Source organism: Hyalella azteca, unplaced genomic scaffold, assembly GCF_000764305.2.
Source record: "Hyalella azteca isolate HAZT.00-mixed unplaced genomic scaffold, Hazt_2.0.2 contig4315, whole genome shotgun sequence".
In the NCBI taxonomy this organism is placed as follows: domain Eukaryota; kingdom Metazoa; phylum Arthropoda; class Malacostraca; order Amphipoda; family Hyalellidae; genus Hyalella; species Hyalella azteca.
The window spans coordinates 1,044-26,850 of NW_025934535.1; the positions used below are offsets into that span (position 1 = coordinate 1,044).

At 39.3% G+C, this 25,807-nt stretch overlaps 2 protein-coding genes across 5 annotated transcripts; one reads left to right on the forward strand and one right to left on the reverse strand.

The window, feature by feature from the left end:
• Window positions 1–964: 964 nt before the first annotated feature.
• LOC108678096 (COP9 signalosome complex subunit 2) lies at window positions 965–6,294 on the forward strand. The gene is made up of 9 exons (XM_018166443.2): window positions 965–1,252; window positions 1,399–1,524; window positions 1,775–1,942; window positions 2,272–2,376; window positions 2,751–2,820; window positions 3,549–3,687; window positions 4,080–4,270; window positions 4,993–5,134; window positions 5,559–6,294. The coding sequence occupies exons 1-9, from the start codon at window positions 1,004–1,006 to the stop codon at window positions 5,713–5,715; spliced, it is 1,347 nt and encodes a 448-aa protein (XP_018021932.1). The 5' UTR covers window positions 965–1,003; the 3' UTR covers window positions 5,716–6,294.
• A 909-nt stretch (window positions 6,295–7,203) lies between these two features.
• Window positions 7,204–22,544, reverse strand: LOC108678095 (glycogenin-1). 4 transcript variants are annotated; one of them, XM_047879955.1, is made up of 8 exons: window positions 22,441–22,544; window positions 16,932–17,070; window positions 15,925–16,099; window positions 14,673–14,944; window positions 13,515–13,668; window positions 12,434–12,493; window positions 10,378–10,455; window positions 7,204–7,458 (listed from the first exon to the last, which is right to left on the reverse strand). In XM_047879955.1, coding segments are annotated over exons 1-8 (1,023 nt in total). In that variant the 5' UTR covers window positions 22,442–22,544; the 3' UTR covers window positions 7,204–7,314. The 4 variants fall into 4 exon arrangements, with proteins under 4 accessions (XP_047735911.1, XP_047735913.1, XP_018021931.1 ...); XM_047879957.1 differs by having other exon boundaries at window positions 10,378–10,404; window positions 22,441–22,543; XM_018166442.2 differs by lacking the exon at window positions 10,378–10,455 and having other exon boundaries at window positions 22,441–22,542.
• Between the last annotated feature and the right edge of the window lie 3,263 nt (window positions 22,545–25,807).

Here is a 25,807-nt window from a genome sequence, read left to right on the forward strand (position 1 = left end):
TTCCTATACAAACAGTTATTCACTATTTGGTAGAGCAAGGTCAACTGTCAAATTTGACACATTTTTTGATGATCTCACTGGGTAGCGTGCATCGTCTCTCTTTGGATCTCAATATTTTCCCACTAGATGGCCAAGACCTAGTGTTTTGGCATTAGTTCGACGCGCAAATGTATAACGTCACCATTTCAACCATCAACGAACGCATGGAACTAAAACAAAGCTTAATATAAAGGAAAAACTAAAGAGGTGACGGAATTACCCACGATGACGGAATATACCGCGTTTACCCTACTTAAGAAAACTAATGAAGTCTCATCTGAGTTCTCAGTCTCACAATTCCAAAGTCAGCAAAGTGATCCATTTTTAGCGCATTTTTTCATTTATGGGAAAAAAGGCCCTATTGTGCAGTATGCGTGTCATGACAGTCATGTCCATATGTCTGTCTGTGACTTCATGTTTTTGTCGACAAGAAGATAAGGCTGATTAGCTCTCTGTCACTCACTGCAGTGAGTAATAAGTTACATTTTTTGTACATTTGGGAACTCACAGCCTGATCTTGGAGTTTTATTAAAAATTAAATAGAAAATAAGATGCTTCATCTAGCATCAGTCTCACAGCTCCAAAAATGACAGGAAAGCCGAAAGCTCTAGACCTGTGCTTCCCAAAGTGGGTGATATGGCCTCCCTGGGGGCAGTGTAAAAATCTGTGGGGGCCTCTGGAAAGATCTGTGTTTAACCTTTCTCCTACAAAATTGTATGGGCATGGAATTTTATGTTGAACCCACCAATCACCAATAATGGATATGTAATTTGTTGCTAATGCTACATGTACCTAGGCCTCTATCATCAGGCTCTATGTATACCTACTTAAATGTGTTGTAAAAGTATGACTCCTAGTCCATTAAGCTGAGAAATTTAATACAAAATTAATTTATACTGAAATGATTTCCTCATCTTCAGAACTCTTCTGTGAATTGAAAAATTACCCTTCATGCTGATTAAATATGTCTGATGGAGAAGAAGATTTCATGTGTGATGATGAAGAGGAGTATGACTTGGAGTATTCAGAAGATAGCAACAGTGAACCTGATGTAGATCTAGAGAATCAGTACTACAATAGCAAAGCTCTGAAAGATGATGATCCACTGGCAGCATTGGCATCATTTACACGAGTTCTTGAACTGGAAGCTGGAGATAAAGGAGAATGGGGCTTCAAAGCTCTCAAACAAATGATAAAGATTAATTTTAAGTTGGTAAGTATATTTAGCTAATAGTTAAGATTCCTGACCAATATTCTTTAAAAAATTGCAATTTTTTTGAAGTTCACAAATAAAGATCTATAGGTACTGCAATTGAAATATCAATTATTATTCATTTATTGTATAAATTTTTTATTCAGGGTAACAAGGAAGAGATGATGCAGCGCTACAAACAGCTTCTCACATACATAAAGTCAGCTGTCACAAGAAATTACAGTGAAAAATCAATAAATTCTATTTTAGATTACATTTCTACTTCAAAAAACGTAAGTTAAATCTGTACAATTTGTGTCATATCCATGTTGAATGGGTCAAAAAGGATGAAAATTCTCATAGTTATCTATTGAAGTTTATTCAGTGATGGTAGGTATATTACCGATCTTTCCTTTCTGGAATTTTTTATTTTCAAGTTGAATTTAAATATTTTTTCAATTTAACACTAGTTTTCCTTAAACAAATATTTTTACTTGAACATACATTATATTTTTTAATACTATGTAAATTAATGCTCTGCAGATGGAACTGTTACAAGAATTTTATGAAACAACCCTTGAAGCATTAAGAGACGCCAAGAATGACCGACTGTGGTTCAAGACTAACACAAAGTTAGGAAAACTTTACTATGACCGTGAGGACTTTACCAAGCTTTCTAAAATATTAAAGCAGCTACATACATCATGTCAGGTGAGACAACTTTTTGTTGTTTTATGTTTGTTGTTTTAAGTGTTTTGTTTGTCTTGCTTGTTGGAAAATCCTTTGTAATATTCTGTTCTCTAGTGCATCAAGTTTTACACCAAGCCTATACTATTGATTGAAATACAACTGTTATAATTTTGATAACATTCTTTCAAGTAAATGATATAAGAAAATGATCCTAAAGAATCATTAAAAAAATTTCAGGAAGAGATATGTTGCTGGTAAACTCGTTACATGTTTGGATAGAAAGAACTGCATGATATTATTAACTCGTTTATATTCTGTGTTGAGCCTGAGCTTTAATATTCATTGCACAGACTGATGAGGGTGAAGATGACCTCAAAAAGGGCACCCAACTTCTCGAGATTTATGCTCTGGAAATTCAGATGTATACTGCCCAGAAAAATAATAAGAAACTAAAGGTAAGATTTGCCTTGCTCTTTGATTAATGAAGTTTTCAGCAGAATTGTCTATTCATGACTTGTTAATTGTAAGATGACTATTGATGTAGCAAAAGCTTTTGGTAGGTACAAAATATGACAGGGTGTATTTTTCATAGAGATTGATTTTTATCAGACCTTAAAATTTTGTCAATTTTGATGAGAAAAGATGCAACCTGTATTCAAAGAGGAAGTCTTCTATTCCTGCCTTTTAGAGGAAGAATTCTATTAATTCCATCCTGATACTCTTATTCTATGCTATTCGTTTACATTCACTAATTTATGTTCCATTACTCTTGCTTCTCTGAATATTGTGATTTCAAGTGCATTTTGTTGAGCTGACATTGGTCCGCCAGGCGCTGTACGAGCAGTCCCTGCACATCAAGTCTGCCATCCCTCACCCTCTCATCATGGGCGTCATCAGAGGTGCTGTGCTTATCTGTAGTGCAACCCCATGTCTGTACATACATTAAATATCCACAAGGAGGTGCTGTGCTTATCTGTAGTGCAACCCTATGTCGTACATACATTAAATATCCCCAAGGAGGTGCTGTGCTTATCTCTAGTGCAACCCTATGTCTGTACATACATTAAATATCCCCAAAGAGGTGCTGTGCTTATCTCGTGCAACCCTATGCCTGCACATACCTACATTTTATATTCCCAATTCTATTAGTATCTCAAGTCCTGGTAACTAGAATTATATACACTATTATATATCAATGGCTCCAATAAATTAATTGTCTTAAATATGAAAGAATACTGGTTCTAAATTGAGAACTTATAATTCCAAATATTTTTAGGTACTTGTTGTAATTCACTTCCCTGAAAAAGCTACAGAAAAATTTATTTCTTTCATTATACAAGGGCTCTGGGTTCATTAATATTGATAAGAAATAAGCAACTCATCTGTTATTATGTTCCTGATTGGTTCATGATCTGTTCATTTTTTTATGATCAAATAGTTTGATGATGACCAGTTTAGTCACAGAATATGGACTTGTTTGTATTTTGAGCTCTTGACTCTATTTGTAGCACGATGCTACAAAAACAATATTTATAGAAGTTGATATTTTAGGCAGCAATTTACAAAGAAAAATGCATCTTTTTTATCACTATTGTTGCTGCCAAACTACATTTAGTTGCGATTTCAGAGTGTGGAGGCAAGATGCATCTCCGGGAGGGTGAGTTTGAAAAAGCTCACACAGACTTCTTTGAGGCCTTCAAGAATTATGACGAATCTGGCAGCTTTCGGAGAACGACCTGTCTCAAGTACCTCGTGTTGGCTAACATGTTAGTTCCTGGTTCAGAGTTGTTGCTTTTGAATCAAAATCAATCAAGGTTACAATTCTCAAGGATTCAAATAAATGTCAATATAGCTACCTGCGATTTATTGCGTTATTGCTTATCTTGAAGTCTTGTTTTCTTTTGGCAACAAGATTTGGTCATTGCAGTGTGTTTTTCTTTTTGCTTAATGAACGTCTTAGATGTAACATTATTTTCAATACTGTGAAAATATTTGTTTATTAAGCCATTTCACTACAGGCAAATTATTCAATCGGACTCAGAGGTACCATTTAATTCAACTAATTTGATTTTTATGGAAAGCCTCAAGCCTCACCTTGAAGAATATTTTTTTGGCCAGTATATGGTTTGATGTTTTCCTTCATTTTCTTTTTTTGTAGGTTAATGAAGTCAGGCATCAATCCCTTTGACTCACAAGAAGCCAAGCCATACAAGAATGACCCAGAGATCCTGGCCATGACCAACTTGGTGGTCGCCTACCAGAACGACGACATCAACTCGTTCGAGTCTATCCTGCGCGTCAACAGAGAGATCATCATGCAGGACGCTTTCATTCGCGAGCACATTGAAGGTAATCCAAGCTTGTGAATACATAAATAGACGTGTTTTGTTCCCAATAATTTCAGAGATGAAGATTATCAAGCTGAAGAGTTCTTGGTATAATTGTTTGATAGAATCACAAATGGAAAATCAGATGTTTACTCTGTTAGGAGCATGTTGGCGTGGATGCGGTTGAGGTTGAAAATGATTCAACATCATCTCAATGTTTAGTTGAAATAAGTCTTTTTAGTTTATAAAAGTTGAAGTTTCATAGTGCATCCGTGTAGCAAATTATTCATGTTCGAGCTATGACGTTACAGGCTTGCCTGTATTCGTACCCATAAGCACATATATACCGATACTTGAACCGTTAATGTGATTCGTACCATAAACGTTTTGGGATTTAGGAAATTTCATTCGTTAATACTTTGCAAATTGAGCATATTTTGTTCCCTGTATGTCGACATCACTTACAGATCCTGGTGACTTGGGCATTTTCTTCATTTTGACATTACTTTTTAATACATTAACCCGAACATGCACCATCAAGTCCAACTGTTCAGCTAAGTCTCATAGACCTTTAATTATTCCTAGATGCTTTGCTGTTCCCTTTAATTCCTTATGTATGATGATAATAGCATGAGCGTTAATCTAAAATCATATCAATGATAAAAGAATACGCCTGATCAATCTCATCCATCCTTTTAGTAAAGGCATGTAAATAAATCATTGTTTGCCTTCGATCGTGTGCAGATTTGTTGTGCAACATTCGCACCCAGGTCCTGATCAAGCTCATTAAGCCCTACACGAGGATCTACATCCCCTTCATCTCCCGCGAGCTGAACATTGACACCGTAGAGGTGGAAAATTTACTGGTGCAGTGCATACTAGACAAGTGAGTTACTACAACAATTCTGCGTCATCCAAGACCTAGTCTAAATTAGGAATCTTGCATATTACACCAGTTAGTTGTCTTTTCTTTAATGTAGTATAACTATCAGAAGCCATGTTCGAAGCGTCTCGGTAAAAAATGCTATATTCGTTTATTTCATTGGTCTCTACGCTCCCAAGTTGGAAGCGATCACCGTCTCACTATAGTAAGTTTTTTCTTTTCGTTTCTATCACTCATATACCCGCACGCGAACGCAGTACTGGTTGCAATGCTCGTGTGTGACTTGACAATAAAACATCTAGAAAGTTACAATTGTTTGCTATTGAAATTACTCACGGTTTTAAATTAAGTTCAAAACAGTATTCTTTTTATAAATTCGGCCCGAGTTTGCGGTTTTCCTACGTGCATTAATGTGTGTTGTTTGCAGAACGATTGAGGGCCGCATAGACGAGGTGGCGCAAGTGTTGGAGGTCCGCAGCGGCACGCCCATGCAGCACCAGGGCAGCAACCGCTACGCCGCTCTCGACCGATGGACCCACCAGATATATCACCTGCACAGCGCCCTTGCTGCAAAAATCTCTTAAATTGGATGTATTAGGATTCTCGAACTATTCCTAACTGTCGTATGTCCCATAATTATCTAAAGATAGGATTCAGCTTAGGAATAAGAGGATAGGTTTGAGAAATTACGGATGGTGATAGGCTACTCATAGCCAAATCCCGTATTATTGTCAGCTTATTGCTTGCAGTACTCTGCCCCCAATACCTAGCACATCCCCCACCTCACTTATTTGCGCCATATTAAAGTTGCCTCAAAGTGATCGATTTATTTTAAAATCGGAGTTCCTGGGAATAGTTCTAGTTGACCAGCACTCATATATAGTCCGAAAGTCAAGAAACATTTCTCTTTGTTTTTGCTGCAGCTTTACCTGATAATCATTCGATTATGTCTAGTTGCGAGCTTAAGCGTGGATTGCATTAGTTGCCGCGATAAAGATTTCAGGAGCTTGCTCATTATGATCGCGTATTTGTGAAGCTTACTACAAAATTATGTTTCCGGGAATTTTTAACATAAGATCGTTTTGCTTGATCAATGCCCTTCAAAGAGTACTCATCCACAAATTCCGTTGATTAATCCTAAATTACATTATTAATGCTGCGAATCAATTTGTTTTCCTTCCAGTAAACTTTGGATATAATTACGACACAACTTGGCACATCAGAGGCTGCAAACTCAAATGATTACGCCAATCGCACGACCTACAACTATCGTATGTTCAGGCGCGGCGTTGAAGATTTCTTAGGCCTAAATTCAAGGCTTGAGTGCGGACCACCGAACGTATTTAAGAAGTTCCAACTATGTTTGCGAGGCTGCAGCTGTTTAATCACACATTATTAGGGGTGGGGAGGGGAGAAATTTCACAAGCATTTCTCTCAACCGTTTTTCATAGAGAAATTGCGTAATTCCTTGATCGACGAAAATTTTTCTAGAGATATGATGGTGAAGCACAGCTCATGAAATAATGGCTGGTGTTTTCTACTACCCTACAAAATTTCCCTTCCACTCAGACGGTGCCTGGCTCTTGCCAAATCTTCAATTTCGAATGATGGATTTGCATATTTTTGCTCGTCAATTTGAACAGATATGCTCTGAAGATTCTTTGATAGAGAAAAAATTTATGTTCAACGTAAGCTTATGTCATTAACAAGTATCAAATATAGTCATACCTGCCAAAGATCCGCGCATTACATCTGCGATTCTTGGTGTGTTACAGATACGTTAGGGATCTTGCTATGGAAACTCGCTTAATTACAGGTGGTTGCCACACTCAATAGTTTGCTTATAATTCAAGTTGAAAGTTCGTGCCTGAAGAGTAACATACGGCGGTAGAGGGTTAACCAACGAACATCAGTGTTGAGAAGTCAGAGGTACAAGCTGCAACGGTATGTAATCTACTCACGGAATCAAGTGAGTGCTTGCGCGTGGTTCTAAAATTTCTTCGACATTCACTGCATCCAATGAGGGAATAACAAGATTGTTTGCTATATCCACGCCGGTAAGAGAAAGCATATTGAGGACTTTAAATTTTTTACTGAAATTCTTCCTCGACGTTACGAACAATGTTAACACTAATACGCAGCTAAGGAAGCAGTTGAAATTATTTGTGCGTTTACATATACGCTTATTTATTGATTCTAGACTGGATGTAAGCCATGATGTTGTCGAAGGAGTCGCGCCCCATGTACTCAGGACGACCGGCCTCCCAGCGCTGCCGTCCCTCCACCAGGTTCTCGTTGGTAGACAGCTTCGAGAAGTGCTCGACGAGCTGCACACGTGCAAGTAGCGCGTCAAGTGTCAGTGATTTAAATGTGTATAGTTTACAGGCAGTTTATTATTAATATTATTGCGTAAGTGGAGCAAAGAAAGACGTAATCAGGAGCGTACACAGAGTGGATGTGGGTACGAGTAAGTTAATCGAGTTTGCCGTCTTTCTGAAGTTAAGATATTAAAGAAATAATTGAAATAAAATTCCATCAAAGCCATAGATGAAAAAATAAGGAATCGGTGATAGACAAATTAGCACAAATAATAAATCAAGGAGAGATAAAGACATTACTAGGTGCTTTCGATACAAATTATACATAAAATACGAATTTACAGATAGAACGTCTTTACGTAAATGAAACATAAAGGGGGGGGGGGGGCGAAAAATTTAGACTTCAAATAGAAATGGAGACGCTAGATCATTAACTTAAATCAGAGGGAGAATGCAAGTGTACTTAAAATAACCAAAATATATACACAAACATTTTAAAATGTAACTCAACGTTAGTATTTTGTACGAGTAATGATAGAGAATTAACTACATCATATGACGAATGTTAAAAGTGAGAAGTTAGTGAGCATTTTCTATTAGAAGTTATATCAGTTAGTATCAGGACAGGGTACTGAGATAAAACAATATCACTATTATGCACAATTATTTGAGAATTACAGCAGATGGACAATAATGTACACAACAACCTCACCAAATAACATGAGACGAGGAAGTGAAATAAGCAGGTCAACCAACTCAAGTGAGGCGGGAGAAACTACAGCATTTGTATATGTGAATAAAAAAAATAAAGCCAAAGCTAGTGAACGCCCTGTTGAAAATTTCAACAGCGTCAATTGTTCAATACAGGTTAGCTCATTGAATCATCAGTGTTAATCAGTTTGAGGGATTCAGAATTGGTCCACGTATCCAATTACGAGAAAAAAAAACAGCTAAAAATACTTTGAAGCTCGATACTCTTAACACAAGTACCTACGCCGAAGCGATACCAGGAACCGCTCTCACTTTCATCAATTTTTCGTTCGCAGCGACTTTGCACATGGTCTTTCATCCATAATAACACCGGCATTATGGAACTATTCGAATGCAACTTGAATTATAGTATCAAAGAACACCCTTAGATACTTGGCAACCACAACAGTTGTGTTTGGATGTGAAGGTTAGTTAAGCTGCACTCTTCTATGAAAGTTAAACCTAAAAGTGGGATTCGGCTTGAAGGTCTTCAAGCTTAGGAGGAGGGAATAGTTTAGATCGGCAGAAGAGGAAGCAGCTCAGTAATTTTGTCGCCGGTTCCATCAAAAAACCCATTCGGCTTATAGTTTCAATGAAGTTCACTAAATAAATCAAATTCCGCCTGTCAAACTCACTACGATGATCCGAACCACCAACGGTTGTGAAACGGCTTGGGCTTTTGTTAGTTACTTCGCTGCCAAATCAATGAACTCTAAATCGAGTCGACCTATTCTCAATGACCTACGAACCCCGACACCTTTTGAATGAACCAGAAAAATGGCAATATGAACCAAGGCGAGCGATGCAGCGTAAGGAGCGCTTGTGAGCTCAGGCACCTGACAAATTAACGACTAAAACTTTACATGGAAGTGACGTCGTATGAACTGAGCAGTGAGCTCACAAACTTGACTAAAAACAACGACAAACAATGGCAAAACGGTTCAATGTTGAACAATGATGTTCAGGATTCCATTTAGATTATGCTGTTCGTCAGTCCTCTTCTAGGCCTGATTTTAGTTACAATTATAATTCGGATTTGGGTGATCCTAAAATTTTATGACTTTTAACACTCATGAGGCGATTTCTGTTATTTTTTACCAGCTGGGAAAATTTTGCTTTAAAGCATAGTTATCCTGAAGAAATAGCGAAACATGGTTGAAACTTTGTTTCTTTCAATGTGCAATGCAAATCCTGTGCCTTCATACAAAATTGTTCTCTACAAATTAATTTTAATGTTCATTTGCCCAGAAGAAGATGCGATGCTGTGAGTGCGAGATAAGGTTTGGAATAATGAGTAACAAAGACAAAATGATTCTTCTTAAGCAAATGATTCATTAGCGCGATACTTTTAAGGAATTGAGTAACATGCAAACTCAAGTTAAACCAAGTTCATCCACTTCACTGTACGGATGACACGGGGCGAAACTAGCGATAAAGCAGCGAGTATTCATAGGCGTGAACGACTGGATAAAACCAACCCTAGCGCCTTTCTGGCACAGTAAACAAGCTACTATGAAACACCACCTCTAAGGAACCCAAGCATCACGAACACTGGCGCTACCAAGGCGAGACAATTACCTCACTCGGAGATTTTCCATGACTAACACTGGGAGCTGGCAGACCTCCATCACCAGACGATGGCTGGGATCCAGTTTTATTGATGCCATGCGCGGCATGTGGGGCATTATCACGAGTTCTTACAGGATCAAATGACTGGACTGCGGTGGGTATCAAGTTAGATATCATGGAACGTACATCATCATAAGCGTGCTGGTGCTTAGCTTTATCATTCACAGGGGCTACATAACAATCAATTGGAGATGTTGCGTGTTCCGTGTGGTGTTCTGAGCGATGTTCAGGCTGATCAGACCTGGTGATATCAGGATCTTGGTTGTGCTGTGATGTCTGTTTGTGTACATGTAAGACATCGATATTCGATTCAATTTCACTGTCATCTTGTCTGTGACTTATTTGTTGTTGGTGATGGCTGTCAGGATCAAAAGTTCGGGATAGATGGTTAGCATCATCATAGGGAGAGATCCCTTGGGCAGACGATGTAAGGCCAGAGTGGGCATCAGAGTGTGCACCAGAGTGAGCATCAGAGTGGGCATCAGAGAGTGCACCAGAGTGTGCACCAGAGTGTGCACCAGAGTGGGAAGAAGATGCAGAGAGATTTACCTCCAAGTGGCCGCCTGATGTCGATCTCTGCTCGGGAGCAGGCCACGTGTAAGAGTTATCCACAGAATTATCGGGCAGCTTGTAATACGAAGAAGGTTGGTTAATGATCAGCAAGAAACCAGGGTTAAAATAGATACCTTAATTTGTACAACACAGAAATTTTTATGGGTCACGGGCCAAAGAATATCACTTTAGAATCACACGTGTAGCTACAGCAAATCTCACACGAGGAAGCAAAATGAGGAAAATTGAAGATTTATGCGGAATCTCAACAACAAAACGATGGGAAGCATCACGAGCGGCTAGTGGCATCAGTGCTGAGAGGAGATCGCACGCTTTCGTGTTCGAGCAGCAACAAAACGAAACTTTGTTTGAATTTGATATTGATTTAATTGATGTTAAATATACGATGAACGACGAGATGAAGCTTCGATTAGCAGATTCAAGAGTGAACTTTATTTATCCGTTAATTTCATTTTTTTTTAGCATTTGCTTTGTCTGAAAATTCACGAATCGAATTAGTCATTTTGATATTAAATTGCAGCCAAAGCATATGTCTAAATCTACTCTATCAACAATAGTGGCGTTGAATAGGATTGAATTCTTATTATAGAGAGCTAATTGGAAATTTTTGTATCTGCTCGAACAAACCTCTGTGCGGCACACTCCGATTTTAAATCAGAAAAACAAATATTTTAAAATACAAAATATGCAGGTGATTTTAAAATCAAAACACGTGCATCATTTAGGTTGATAGGAGGGGCGAAAGGAAATGCTAGCTATAACACTGTACTTCCGAAATCAATTATACAAGTAATGGAACAAAAAATATAAAATAGTGTATACTCAACAATATATAAAATACTTTCTGAATTGAAAATTAAATACTGTTTAAACACGAACGAGTATGAAAAAAGCATTTTACACTATACAATTTACAATTTTACAGCATAAAAATTATCCCCTCTGTAATGAATTTATTCAAAACGCTAAATAAATTAATCCCCGCGGACCACACACTAGCTACCAACCACACATGTCATGTCGAGTGCAACGTTAGCTGATGTCAAACCGCCCCCTACCGGAGCCGACGTGCAACTAACCTCGCCAGGTAGTGGTGCCAGAAATGTAACGTTTTATTAGCTTTATTAGAAAAAAAACATGTTAAGAGTTTCATAAATATCATCGTTGATAGATGTGGTTAAATTAAAACACTCACTCCTCCTCTACCCCACAAAAATTGGTCAATTGCCCCTTGAAGGCGACATCGTTAGTTAAGAACCACTGTTGTGAGATATCTACTTCATAACTATGTTGGACTGGTAGATTAGCATAGAGGAATTGCGGAAGTGTTGGCATGAATTAAATGATACCTTGGTGCATGCTAACTATGTTCCAGCATTAAAATGTACCGGACAAAATGTTGCTATTGTTGGCGACGACGAAATTGCGTTTCTGAACGGTCAATAAGCCAGATGTCGCCTTGCAGGCTGGCATTTAATTACTGTAATACCATGAACATGATGCAGTCGAGACGTTCAGTGAGCAGTGAACATGATGCAGTCGAGACGCTCAGTGAGCAGTGAACATGATGCAGTCGAAACGCTCAGTGAGCAGTGAACATGATGCAGTCGAGACGCTCAGTGAGCAGTGAACATGATGCAGTCGAGACTCTCAGTGCAGGGTGAGCAGAAAACAAGGATTCAGTGACATCCAGAAAACGGATGAGGGTGGAGATGCACTCTTAATGTTACGAAAATTTGAAGTTTGAAGGAAATAATTTATCCTTCTAAACTGATCCAAAAAACTAAGGGCATCAACGACATTTCTACAAACGAATATCATGGATACTCACGTTGCCAGGTGAAGTAAATATTCGAATAAAAAATTGCTAAACTCAAGAGGTGCGCTCAAGAGAAGACTTAATGAAATCATAAAAATTAGTATGAAGAGAAAATGCTCGAGCACAACCGACCAATAATAGCGAAATAAAATGACCGATAACGAGAATATGGAAGAAATTATAAGTGAAACAACCGAGAGTTTAGAAATTTACCTGTGCTGGAAATTGTTCCTGTTGTTGGGGTGGGGCATCGGTAGGGTCAAACTTGGCTTCCTGTTAATGGACGACCACCGAGTTAGTCAACGCACACTAGACGAAACGAAAGCCAATTAATGCACATTGCTGCTACAGAATTAATATACATAACCGCTATACAAATCTGCACGGGCAACGCAGGCTCAGGATGATTAAGTGCAAGGTTTGAGCTATGCTGCTTCGGGCTGGGTTGGGAAGCTGGAACTGAGACAAACGACACGGAACATTGATCATATTAAATTAGGTGTAATCCTAGAAAAATGACAATCTTGCTCGAGCAATAGCAGTCCAGCATATGCTGAACAAAGCATATTGGTACATAAATACCTTAATAACAAGTCAAACAAGTTTTAAAATTTTTTGACAGTTTGCACAGTACAGGTAAGAGCGACAAAGAAAATACGAGAAACACATAGAAGTTACAACTGCAATGTAAATGAAATGCCGTACTAATTGAAATTTTAAGTAAAATATGTAAAATAAAAATGGGCTCGTTTTTCCATTGCAATGAACGTACGGATCTGTTATATGAGCTACGTTATCGGACCACGCGATTGATACGGTACATCAGTAATGATGGACGTCACAGAAACATGACAGATCCGGTAGAACGAGAGCATTGCGACCGAAGTGCTAGATACCAAGGCAACACCTTTCAACACGATTTTTCTAACTTCATTCTTTCATTACATAAATTTCATGATCTGGTGTCGGACGTCAGTGAAATCAAGAAGGCTGCGAAACGAGTGGAGATATGCTCGAAGTTGAACGGTCGCAGTAAACATATTTGGAGCCACATATATGGAGCAATTTGGAGTCGGAATAGGGTAATCGGTCGCATGAGTGCATCTGGAGTACAAATAGTCACGTTTAAATAGCGCGAAACGCCAATCGGTGCCAAGTGTAGTCGCAAGCAATCGACGGTCATATGGAAGCATTACAGCACGTTTAGCAACAACCGATGCCACTGCGGTGGCAAGCTTGGTTGAGGGCGGGCATTACCACACAGCCACACACGCCACAGTGCCACAAGACTCACCGACTGTGGCATGCTGGGCCGCACGAGTTCACGGTAAATGGTCCACCAGGCCCCCACGAACGATCCATACGCTGATCCAGGCTGTGCGGCGCTCTCGCCGTGCCACGGCTTCGTCGAGCCCAAGAAGTGCACTAGCTTTACGTTACGACCGAACCTGTACGGAGAACATCGTTATCATTTCTGTCATACCATAAGGCAACCCCATACCACGAATATTTTATGCCATGCCACGGCCATCCATTGGGCAGGGTGGCCCAGCGGTTGGGGCAGGGTGGTCTAGGGGTGACATAGGAGCAGAGGTGCGTTTTCGATCCCAGCTCTGAGCGACAGTTTGTCAGAATCGGCGAGGAGGCCGGGCGGTTAAGCAAAGCAAAATTGGAGCAGCGAGTTGTGAGTTTGAAACCACAACAAGCTGTGAATATCATATTATGTTAATTAAGAATCGGCGACAGGCCTACGACCTAATAAACGCTAAACCGCCATTATATTATTATTGTTATATATGATTATTATCATCATTATTGTCATTCACGGAAACACGCTCTTTGTAAAGGCAGGAAACGGAGCCGCATACCTACCACCAACTCCTGTAGACGAAAGGGACACAAACCCTTTTTTTTTCTTGGAATATAACAAGAACACTACATCGGGAACCAATTCTTATGAACAATATTGTCTGAAAAGTTTTCGAAACGAATTCAAGCACAGTCGAAGCAACTTTTACTTAAAAAAACGATCAATTATCTAAAGAAATTTCAGACATTCTTTTACCCGAAATGTCCAGAATTCACAACTATTGAAATTTTTTTATAACCACAGAACCCGGGAAGTTCGTGGTTAGAGGTTAATATTACAAACTAATTTAAGGCGGGAGTGTAGGGTTAATTAATACTACCAACTAATTGAAGGCGGGGTGTAGGGTTAATACTAAGAACTAATTGAAGGCGGGGTGTAGGGTTAATACTAAGAACTAATTGAAGGCGGGAGTGTAGGGGTTAATACTAAGAACTAATTGAAGGCGGGAGTGTAGGGTTAATACTACGAACTAATTGAAGGCGGGGGTGTAGGGGTTAATACTACGAACTAATTGAAAGCTTGAGTATAGGGTTAATACCAAGAACTAATTGAAAGCTACAGTAAAAGGCAGACATGACTCACTCCTTGAAGGCAGGCAGGTAAGTGTAGCAGGCCGTCGCCACCATATTGTACACGAAGGATAATCTGTGCCAGTTCGGGAAGAAAGAATTGAGGAGTCCTTGGTCACCGCCGTCGAAACTTCCCTTGGTTTTAGCAAAATCTAGCAATTGTTCATAAGTTTCTTGGGACGGCACGAAGACAAACATGCCAGAGTTGAAGCAGTCAGGCCAACCCACGTCGCACGCGGCAGACAACTCAGGCTGCGTGAAGAGCTCGTCTGTGTTCTGCAGGGCCTGCACGCAGATAAGCTACGTCAGTCTGGTGAGTGGTGAATGCGGCGAATGGTGAATGTGGGAGTGTGGTATATGTGGTGAGTGTGGTATATGTGGTGAGTGTGGTATATGTGGTGAGTGTGGTATATGTGGTGAGTGTGGTATATGTGGTGAGTGTAGTGTTAGGCGTCAGTGTGTGGGTGCGGAGAATACGGTGTTCAGCAGTTCGGCATCGGAGTATAAAACCAAAGGGAATGCGGTGTTCGGTGCACTTTACCAGAGATACGGTAATACGGTACCCACCAAGGGCTCAAGTTATCGTTGTTGAGAGGTGAAAAATATGGGGAGGCCATTTATTATCAAAATTTAGCACTAACTTTGATTCCAAATGAAATTATGATGATTAGTTATTAGATATCATAAAATCGTAAACCATGATTAAAATTATTTAACACGATCTAACTCTAAGCATATGTATACAGAGCACCAAGCAGCGATTTAGATACCAAGATTAGAGCAGCGAGTTGTGGGTTCATGACCCACATCTAACGGAGAGAATTCTGCAGTGTTCAAAATCGGCAACAGGCGTGATGATGGCTAAATCTTGAACGCTGACAACGCTATAGTATATTCTGATAAGAGTACAAAAACGTTAGCAAGTTAACCCTCTACCGCCGTATGTCACTTTCCTGGAACGTAACTTCTAACATAAATTATACGTAAACTATTGAGTGTAGCAACCTGAGGACGTTTGTACGCAACAGAGAACATTTTAAAGTTAAACTTTCAACTTAAATTATACGTAAACTATTGAGTGTAGCAACCTGAGGACGTTTGTACGCAACAGAGAACATTTTAAAGTTGTCGTACGCGGCGGCAATCATCAGTGCAAGTCATTTGCGCTCACTAGAACGTATCCTTTTTGGGAAGTAGGCTTGTGACAATATTGCTCCCGTTACTCATATCAGGCAGGGTTAGGAGCAAGTAACTGGATGACTCACAAGTGTGTCGGCGTCGAGAAAGACACACTTGGTGTACTGGGTGAGGGTCCAGCAGTGCAGCTTGGTGAAGGTGATGCCCAGCTCTGGACGCTCCAGTAGCGCCAGATGAGCGCTGTCCCCCGAGTCCATCACGTCCACAAGGACCACATTGTGGTACACTTGTGACAGCGCCGATCTGGTAATGGTATCTGTATATTGTATTGCTAGTAGTGGTACAGTTACCAAGAGATATATATACATCAGGGTAACTGTAATCACAGTTACCCTAATAAAAGCATGTGACTCCGCCGATCTGTGTTGTGGATGTCATAGTCAGCATTCAGAGAGATCCTCTGAAAGTTAGGAATATCGAGCAGAACCTAAGCCTAGAAACAGCATCGCAAAGGATCATTACATTGTAGTACTAAGAGGTCAGCGTTGGCTCGATGTTGGAGCAGCCAACTGTTCAAATGTTTTCAAGGACAAGACTATCTCGAGTCAACGCTGGCAAATCTTGACTCAGTCCTTTTAGTCACACAGTTTCAGTCCACAGTCGTTCCAGGCGACATCTTGTGCTCGTGTTTGGTTTGAAATTTAGAGGCATTAACAGCACTTCATTTAAGCCACATTATCTTGACCATATACGTCACGAAATTTGAATTCTATATCAGGATTCTGAACAGACAAGTTATTTCATAAAATGCATCCATGTGTTGCGTTACGTACCAGAGAAAAATTCTCCTGTAATATCAATATCCCCCATAACATCAAATCACCCATAACATCAACATCCCCCGTAACATCAACATCCCCCGTAACATCAACATCCCCCGTAACATCAACATCCCCCGTAACATCAGCATCCCCCGTAACATCAACACGTAACATCAAAATCCCCGTAATACAACATCCCCCCGTAATATCAACCCGTAACATCAATATCCCCCGTAACATCAATATCCCCCGTAACATCAATTACGGGCTTGTGTTCACCCCACAACACGACCCTACATAAGATCATGGCTCACCTGACTTGCTCCGACACGCCCGGGGTGACGAGGATGCAGAGCTGACGGGTGGTGCCGTGAGAGAGCAGCGAGTGTCCCAGCACCAACGCTCCCACGCCGTACCCGTCTGTCGTCGCGAGAGTCACGTACGCTTCCGTCACTGACAGAGACAGATTAGTGAGGTGGTAGTGTCTCTGCGTGGTGCCAGAGACAAATTAGTGAGACGGTAGTGTCCCTTCGTGGTGCCAGAGACAAATTAATGAGACGTTTCTAAACCTTCGTGTACAGGTTTATACAAATTGTGCAAATGGTGACACTTTGTCAACAGCAGGCGCAAAGAGCGGACGTAGCACTGATACGCCCTATTGCGGAGCCAACTGGGACGGTATGGCTCATTAAAGGGCAAAAAGTGCACCACCATTCGGAAAAGTGCGTCAGTTCGGTTCATCATTAATTTCAGGTGAGTTTTATCATGACGCAAGTAATTTTTTTTAAAACTTCAGAAGGAAATACGCATCCATTATATTCGGAATTATGAAGTTATTTGGATTATACGGTTACCGTTCCCACAGTAACCGTACAACGGTACAAACGAGTATATGCTTGTATCATTGGATTAGCGATATACTCTTTCAAGATTTGGGCATTATTTTAAACTACCAATTATTGCAATTAACAGGTAGAACAAATGGATGAAACAATCTAGTGCTGACTGTTGTAATCGCTTCTTCAATTGCTCATATTTCCAACGGAGGGTTCCATGGGAGCCGCCATTGCGAAGCATGTCTCAATATTCGCAATTATAGCTCACGGATAACCACTCCTAAAGCTCTCGTTATCATATCAGTGAGCATCGCTCTCTCGTAAAGAGGAAGTGATCCCCTCCCTGTTCACAAACACGATTTGCCTTGAGATAAGCTTGACATCAAGTGGGTCATTTTCCTGCATATCTTACTTGACGCATTGCATGTACGCAGTTCTAAACATCAATCGTTGTTACCAACATAATCGTACGCGCGCCGGTAACACTATCGACGAGTAACTAAACCTCAAGTCCTAAACCAGTAAAGCTCATTGCCAGTAAGTTATTCTAATCGATGATAGATTGAGGTCTGCATTATCCCTTTAGCGGGCAAGCATTGAAATATCCAGAAATTAAAATTTCAGAAACCATTTCAAGAAAATAAGAAGTATTATACAATATATTTATTTCTATGGATTTTTGCAAATTTTGCCTATTGAAGCTTTAAATCGCACTTGAAGAATTCAATAAATGCAATCAGTACACAAATTTTTTTTTTATAATTAAAATTCAGTTTATGCAAATGAAAAATTAGAAACATAAAAATATAATTTAATTAAATTTAATCAAGTTGCCAAAATAAATAAATATATATATTGATACTTCCAAATTTTGAAGAAAATGAGGAAAGAGCATCAATTCCATTGTCCGAGTCAAAACCTTCATTTAAATGCTCATATTTCAATTTGTGGACTTTGCAGCTGGTGATGCTATTAGATAGAACGATGGTCAGATAATTAGTGATTGACTGAGGCATTATAAGGATGCCTCAAAAACAAACAGGAGGCCGTGGTGAGGCTTTTTGTGACGCGATTTCAAGTGATCATATATGGTAACTTACCCGTGAAAGGGTTAAACCTGCCTCATCATACTCGTATCACACAGAAACTTTGTTCTAGCAAAAAAATGCATGTCACGTATTTTGGACGTATTGAAGTGACTAGCCTAAATTGAAAACCGCTTAAATAGCAGGCGATCTACAATTACGATTAAATCAAAGTGTCAGGTGAAAGCACGCATCACACGAAGAAGGAATGTTCTTGTTGTTGACCGGCAAGCCGCAATTACGGAGGATGCCGAATTACTAAAAAACGCTACCAAATGAAAGTCTCGGAAAATAGCATCAAATGAAGGACTCGACAAATTTCAAAGAATTAATCATTCGAAATATTTCCACCTATTGAACAACTCGAATACTGCCGCCAAAAATAACCGGATAGATAATGTCAGCGATAGCATGACTGGAAAAACGTAAATGAAGCATGATAGATGGCAACAGCATATCCGTTCCTAGTGTAATAAACCTTTTTTAAAAATGACATGACGTAGTACGCAAAGCACGAGATCGAATTGCGATGCGTGAATCAGCGTCATGTGCGGTCGTGACGTTCAGCTTGATCTGGTCCTGAGTAAAATTAGATCTCATGTGAGACGCTTAGCGGTGAGACCATATAATTAAGTGCTCTCATGAAGATAAGAACATCATGAAGTGTTCAACAATAAACACAGTCTAGAATCTGACACCATAAGCGCTTATTAGTAGCACCTGTCGCAAGCTTGGCGAGGTCGCCAACAGAAACAATTAAACGGGGGACCACACCTGCCTCGTGGTAAACCAGAGCAGCGTTTAAACAATCTGTTCTTGCTACATATTTCATTGTTACAGTATGCGAATATAGAGCTGTCACTCAATGAACCCACGTCATAGCAAATCTTTTTAAACTTGGAACAATTGTTTTGAAACGCTTGAGTTCGTCACTATTTTGCGAAGCTATAATTGTTGCTTGTAATACCATAAATCGAGCTAACCCTCATCAGGCTCACGTTTTCCAAAAGAACTTCATACATTTCCATTGACAATGAAAAATTTAATTTCTGGCTAGTAGTCTGAGAATCGTTGAACTTACAAGCTTGGTTTGTTCAACAAATCTACTTGAATGGATTGACGAGCCTTCACGTGCATTTTCTCGATATTCTAGTGGATAAACCCTTGATGAAACCGTGAATCCATCGTGTTCTCATATTTCTTATTTAAATAGCCTTATAAATAATAACATTGTCTGTGAGTATTATTTACACACAGGACTCAGAAATGGGATGAAGTATGAACAGCTGATACCAAAACACATTTTAGAATATAAACCGATTATATTCAAGTCAGCTAACATTTATCTTAAATGAACCAATCCGGTGAGAAAACATGGATCGATAAATAAAAATGTCACATGCATGGTGAATTGCCTTTTTAATTGAAAAACGGAATAAACCATATAAAAATTACACATAATATGTTTATGTACAATGAATTGACAGATGAAAGTGAAAGTTAGCTCGCCGTAGAAAGCAGGGATCCCACACCCAGCCCCTCAACGACCTAGAACAGCGCCAGACTATTGCGACTTCCTGATTGGGCAGCGGAGCAGGTTAGACCAGTTGTCCTTGAGCTATATTATTAGCTTGCAAGCATCATTTAAAAATAGTGGCGGCAGGAGTACAGACTAAATGTTTCTTCGACGCCAAGAAAAATTGTCAGACAGTATCATATTCCTAGTGCGATATTTACCATCGATTTTATCGTACAATTTGCTGATAACCTGAGCCGTTGTTTGACAACAAAAAAATATGCACACCATATTGCCAATCAGAAATCATTAATGTCGGATTGCCAAGTAGTAATGCAGGATAAATTCACGCAAGGGTACGTACAATATTTTCTAGCTAGATTTTCTCCCAAGCTATCTATCCATCATTTAAATTAAAAAAAATGAGTTCAACGACGACAAGATCTGATTCAATATTGCAATGATAAGAGAAGAACTAAGACAAAAATATGAGCCTAATACCTTGGCTATTGGTTACAAGGTATTGGGGCGAGCCTTAGCCAGCCACGAGGAACAACGATGACCTAAATTAGGCAGAAGAAACGCCGCAAGCATTTGTGGCTGTCACAGATATGGCCCGGCACCTGCCATGTGCTTTCAATATTTCACGTGCCGTACTATAAAAAAAAACTACGTTTTAACAGAGTGTATGTAGCGGCCAAGTGCACGTAGCGTCCCAAGTGCACGTGGCGTCCCAAGTGCACGTAGCGTCCCAAGTGCACACGTAGCGTCCCGTCCCAAGTGCACGTAGCGCCCCGTCCCATGTGCACGAAGCAGCCCAAGTGCACGTAGCGGCCCAAGTGCACGTAATGGCCTAGAGACGCATAACGGTCGAAAAACATGTACCTGCTGTCTACCTGCGAACACGTCGCGGGCGATTTCTGCACGGCAATGTAGCGCGGTACAACGTTTTGAAATTTTAAATATTATTTGTACTTAAGAATTGCACAACCAAACTTATGGCTGCCAGCTGTATGCTTCAGAGATTGTTTCAGAGGCTCCATACGAATAGCGTTCAATATACAACACAGTGATAAATACTCGAAAGCACAGACGGAAATGAATTAAATTTATTTCACTTTTACCGTTTCCGATCATTTGAATGGAAGAAGCTTTATTATTATCATTTGGAATGAGCACTTAAAATGCAAGTTGTAAGGACAGTTAGGCTACTGAACAGACGTAGTGCGCAGAATGCCATAGCCTTGGTTAGAGCGAGAATGCAGCGGACTGGCGACAGGGATGTAAGCTCATAATCTAGTCGCTGGGATAACTAAGACGACTTTGTATTGATTGTCAAGCAAAAATTATTTATAAGCTACTTGAGAATTTCACAAATATTGCGGTGAGACGAGAGATGCCTCAAGATTTGCTTAGTATTGTCAAGTCTAATTTCCAGAATCTGTGAACACTATGAAAAACTTAAATCTATTCCATGCAGGCAAGAGAATTACGCCATCGTCACGGATACAGATCCATGTTTTTCCATCAAGTTATTAGACAGTGTCCAGCTATCATCTACATTCTAAATTACCATATAGAACACAAGAATGTGCACCCGAATTTTTAGCGAACAGCTTCCCATCGTGTTTTATCTAGTTATCCTAATTTACAGCCCGGCTGGGCCGGCTCTAAGATCCGTTCGTAGCCGTAGCAGGTCGATCGATTTCAGCACAGCAGCCGGGAACGTTTCAGTGACGTCATATCTGCGGAACACTTGGCAGCTGGCACGGAAAATTTACTCCTGTGACGAAGCAAGGTTCTTCCAAAAGCGGTGTATGGTCAACCCCTACGGCAGACACTGGTATATACGTTGGGATGACTAGGGCTACAAGGGTTCATAATGTCGCAAGGGAATTCAAGCATAGAGTTTTGTTATGGATTTCGAAACTTCTTCAGAAGTTTGGTAGTATGCTTTCAGCTTCAAATACATGCAATAGGAAATTTTGCCTACAGAGAAATGCAGGTAAAGTCAAGTGGAATAATGCAAAAATAAGACTTTACCGACTGTTTACTACGATTTCGCCAAGTTATCAGTTATCAGTCGGCACAAATTGAACTCCTGAATTTATGGTAAATACTTGAAAATCAAACAAAAATTATTTTTTCATACATTTAATGGCCTTATTACTGAATCGAATACAAGCACGAACCAGCCAGCAATGAAAGTTTTTCAACAGGGCATGGCGAAACGCGGTGTATACTGTTAACGTCAGAGTGCCACTCGTATAAGGCAGTCTCTTACTAAGCCTAAATTTGAAAATAAATAGGTCTCACAAACTTAGAAGAGAGAGTAATTAATAAAGTTGATTCATAAAAAAATCATGACTGACACTATCACACTCACTTGTGGTCTTGTTGTAGAGGTAAAGGACCAGTCAATTACAAAACAGAGACTGGTTGACGGTACGTCTTAACCCCACGCACGCTCTATCAAGACTGACGTTCATCGTGGCTTTTTGAAGGCGGATCGTGTCATTCGTGTGGGCGCAAAAGCGAGTAAGAATAAGAGTGACTGGTGAAAGAACTATAAAGCTTATTGATGCAATTTTTTACTTAGATAACTCATTAGGAATTATTCATACAAAAATAAATGTTAAACCTTTTTTATGCTGATCTGGAGTAATCTTTATGAGAGTATTTTGGTCAGATCATCAACTCAATTATCTACTTAATGCGAAATTTACAGTCACATATACAGTAAATACGTCCATTCTCTTGGTCTTCTTCAAATAATTATTACATAAGCAATTGTAATTGCACAAATCACTTGACTAAATAATTTTGGAACATGACTATCTGTGTCGATCATTGAGCAGAGATTACTCGTAATTTGTGACGGAACTTAGAGAGCTGCATGCGTTGGCGACATAAATTCATTAAGTTTCTAACGTGGCTTGCTAATCCGAAGAGCTTTAACCACTTCCTGTAGGTGTACGTGTAGGGAGAGCAAGAGAGAGACCGTGAATTCGGGCATATCGCCAGCATTGCGGTCTATTTACAGCAGACAGTTTAGAGCATCTCGATGTGACCTCAATAGATTTAATTACACGATAATTTATTATGTCTGGTTAAGGCGAAAAAATTCAGGCAACAATGCTAATCATGTAGATTTATTTGAAAAGCAGAGCCAGCCAAGGTACAGAAATAAATGACTACCTACCTCAACCTCGGAGGATGAGGACGGAGTAACTGGGACAATAGAAGCGCGTTGAGTTGCTGAAAATTATTTGGTTAAAACTTAAAGAGCGTGGACTGGCGCAGTTTTAACGATGGATTGGCGTTTCCAAGCCTACATACTATGCGCTCAAAATATTTCATGCTCGTCCTATTCAGGTCAAATACGAAAACTAAATTACCTTTAACATTCTCAGTACACAGTACAACCACAAAGTCTAAGTAATTTATTTAATTTAAACAGGATTTGTCGGATCCATTTGCAATATGGCTTATCAAGTATGCAATCGTCGCACGGTGTGAGAAACGTTACCGCTATTGTCAGCATCATCGCGGAGGATCAAACGGCTATACAGCGCAAAAATTAATTTTTATATTTTTGATATATAAAACTTTTTAGGTAAAAATACAATGAATCAACAATCAATGCGTCTGATTTTTACAATTTCCATCGCGATATCTCAGCAATTACCCATCAATATAAACCGTAATCAATGATTTTCCACGCCTCATTTCTTAGTAAGGTACATAAATTTAGTGGCAGCACCATATTTCTGTTGCAAACAATTTTGAGAGATAAATAAGATGGATTGAGTAATTTATCAGTGTTAATCGTTCTTAAAAACGACATTTTTTCATGAGGAATGTGATCTTCATCCGAGATTGTGCTTCCCTGAGTGACGTTGCGTGAGCCACAAGTAGCTACTGATCTTATGAAGCCACAAGCCCACAACTGAACATGGGCTGACTATGAATCAGCTAAATCCATGGATCTTTCGTACGTCTTAGCACATAGTATTTTAACTCAGGTTAAAACAGAATTAAAATTGCTGAAAAGATGCCTGCGCAGGAATTTTCGGCTTTTAGCCTAGCTAACTTTGAATTAAGATATGTATACTATTAAAAATTCTTACGACTAAATCAGAGGAAAAAAATAAATCTACGTTAAATCAAACAAAATTGTTATGATTAACTTGCGGTTTCTTTAACTTACGATAAAGCACGACTAATGCTCGACTGAAGGCGGTAGAACAGGTGCGTGGACTTGCACTTAATTCTGAACGGTTTCGAATGCAATAAATGTAACCCCGAAACCATTAATCGTTTAACCATCAACAAATAAAGAACTTTCAACGCTTGCTATATAAATTCTTGGCACCTTGATCAATGCCGCTTTTTCTCCGAAGAATTAAAGCTCTGAAAGTTAACCTTGTGTAGCCTTATTCTACTGTCCTCTCAAGCACTGCACGTCAGTCTCATCTCGAGCCACAGTCGACCGTTTCACTTCGACCTCAACGACGTGAAATCAAAATATTGACGTACAACATGGTTGAATTAATACAAATGGGGGAATTAATTAATGGTATTAATTCAACCATGGATGTACAAGGTCGCCCAACATTCGAGATCAAACAAATTCCTCTAAGAATGCATTTTGATTGACTTCTAATGGAAAACAAAGGTTTTAAGAATGCTTAAAATTTAAGACATGACAATGTACAACAAAATGTTCAAGGTACCCGGTTTATATTTTAATTCTCTAAAAATACAGGCGCAATAACAGTCCCATAACTGTTAGTGACAGGAGTAATGTACCGTTTCAACTGACTTCTTCGTTGCGTATGCAAAATATTGACTTCCTACGTCTAGGATTAGTTACACAAAATAAAAAAAGATGACATAAAAGCAAATGTATATTCTCAACGAGAAGAAAGCTAAGTTATATAAATATATATATAAATATTCTGACAAATAATTCGAAGCAAATTTAATTTAATAATCCCATCTAATTCAGAGTCAGAGTGGGTGCTATTAATTGATGTCATTGACTCATTGCCAAGGAATAGTATCATTTAATCTATTTTAATTCGTTTTGATTCTTTTCTGCAAATCAACATCGGTTTAATTCATGGTTGAACTATAGTTCAACCATGGGTTTAATTTGCTCCTTTTCAGAGAGACTGAGAGTAGCTTCAATTGTCGATTCGGTATACAGTAATAAGATGTAATGCTGAGTTCTTATTCATTTGCACATATTTATTGTTTTTAATTCGTAAAAACATTCTTGAATTGTGCAATGAGATTGGTGTGCAATCAAATATCTTTATACATAAGATGTCAATCATGTCATTGAGATGGTTAAATAGTTTCGTCTCAATACGAGTCATTATTTGACAACATACGTATGTGCGATGACGGGATATCAATTCATACCTCGATGCATTTTGATGCGGATAAACTTAATCATGCAATTTGCCGTGAAACGAACAAAGAAACGTGCGTGAGCTAGGGTTGGTGGGTGGCATTCATCTTGAGTTCTTGATCTAGAGGCGTTTGTTTGCTATCTGAGACGCAGTAGGCAGTCACTCAAATGAGAATGCTACCAGCACACTTGTGCCGACTTCTGCTCTTCAAGCCTAAAAACAAATAACTACGTAATTGATAAGTAATTGGATGATCACGGTTATAAATCATTGCATATTATGTGATATGTAATTGAAAAACTAATGAAAAGAGGAAATGACTCAAGTGCGCAG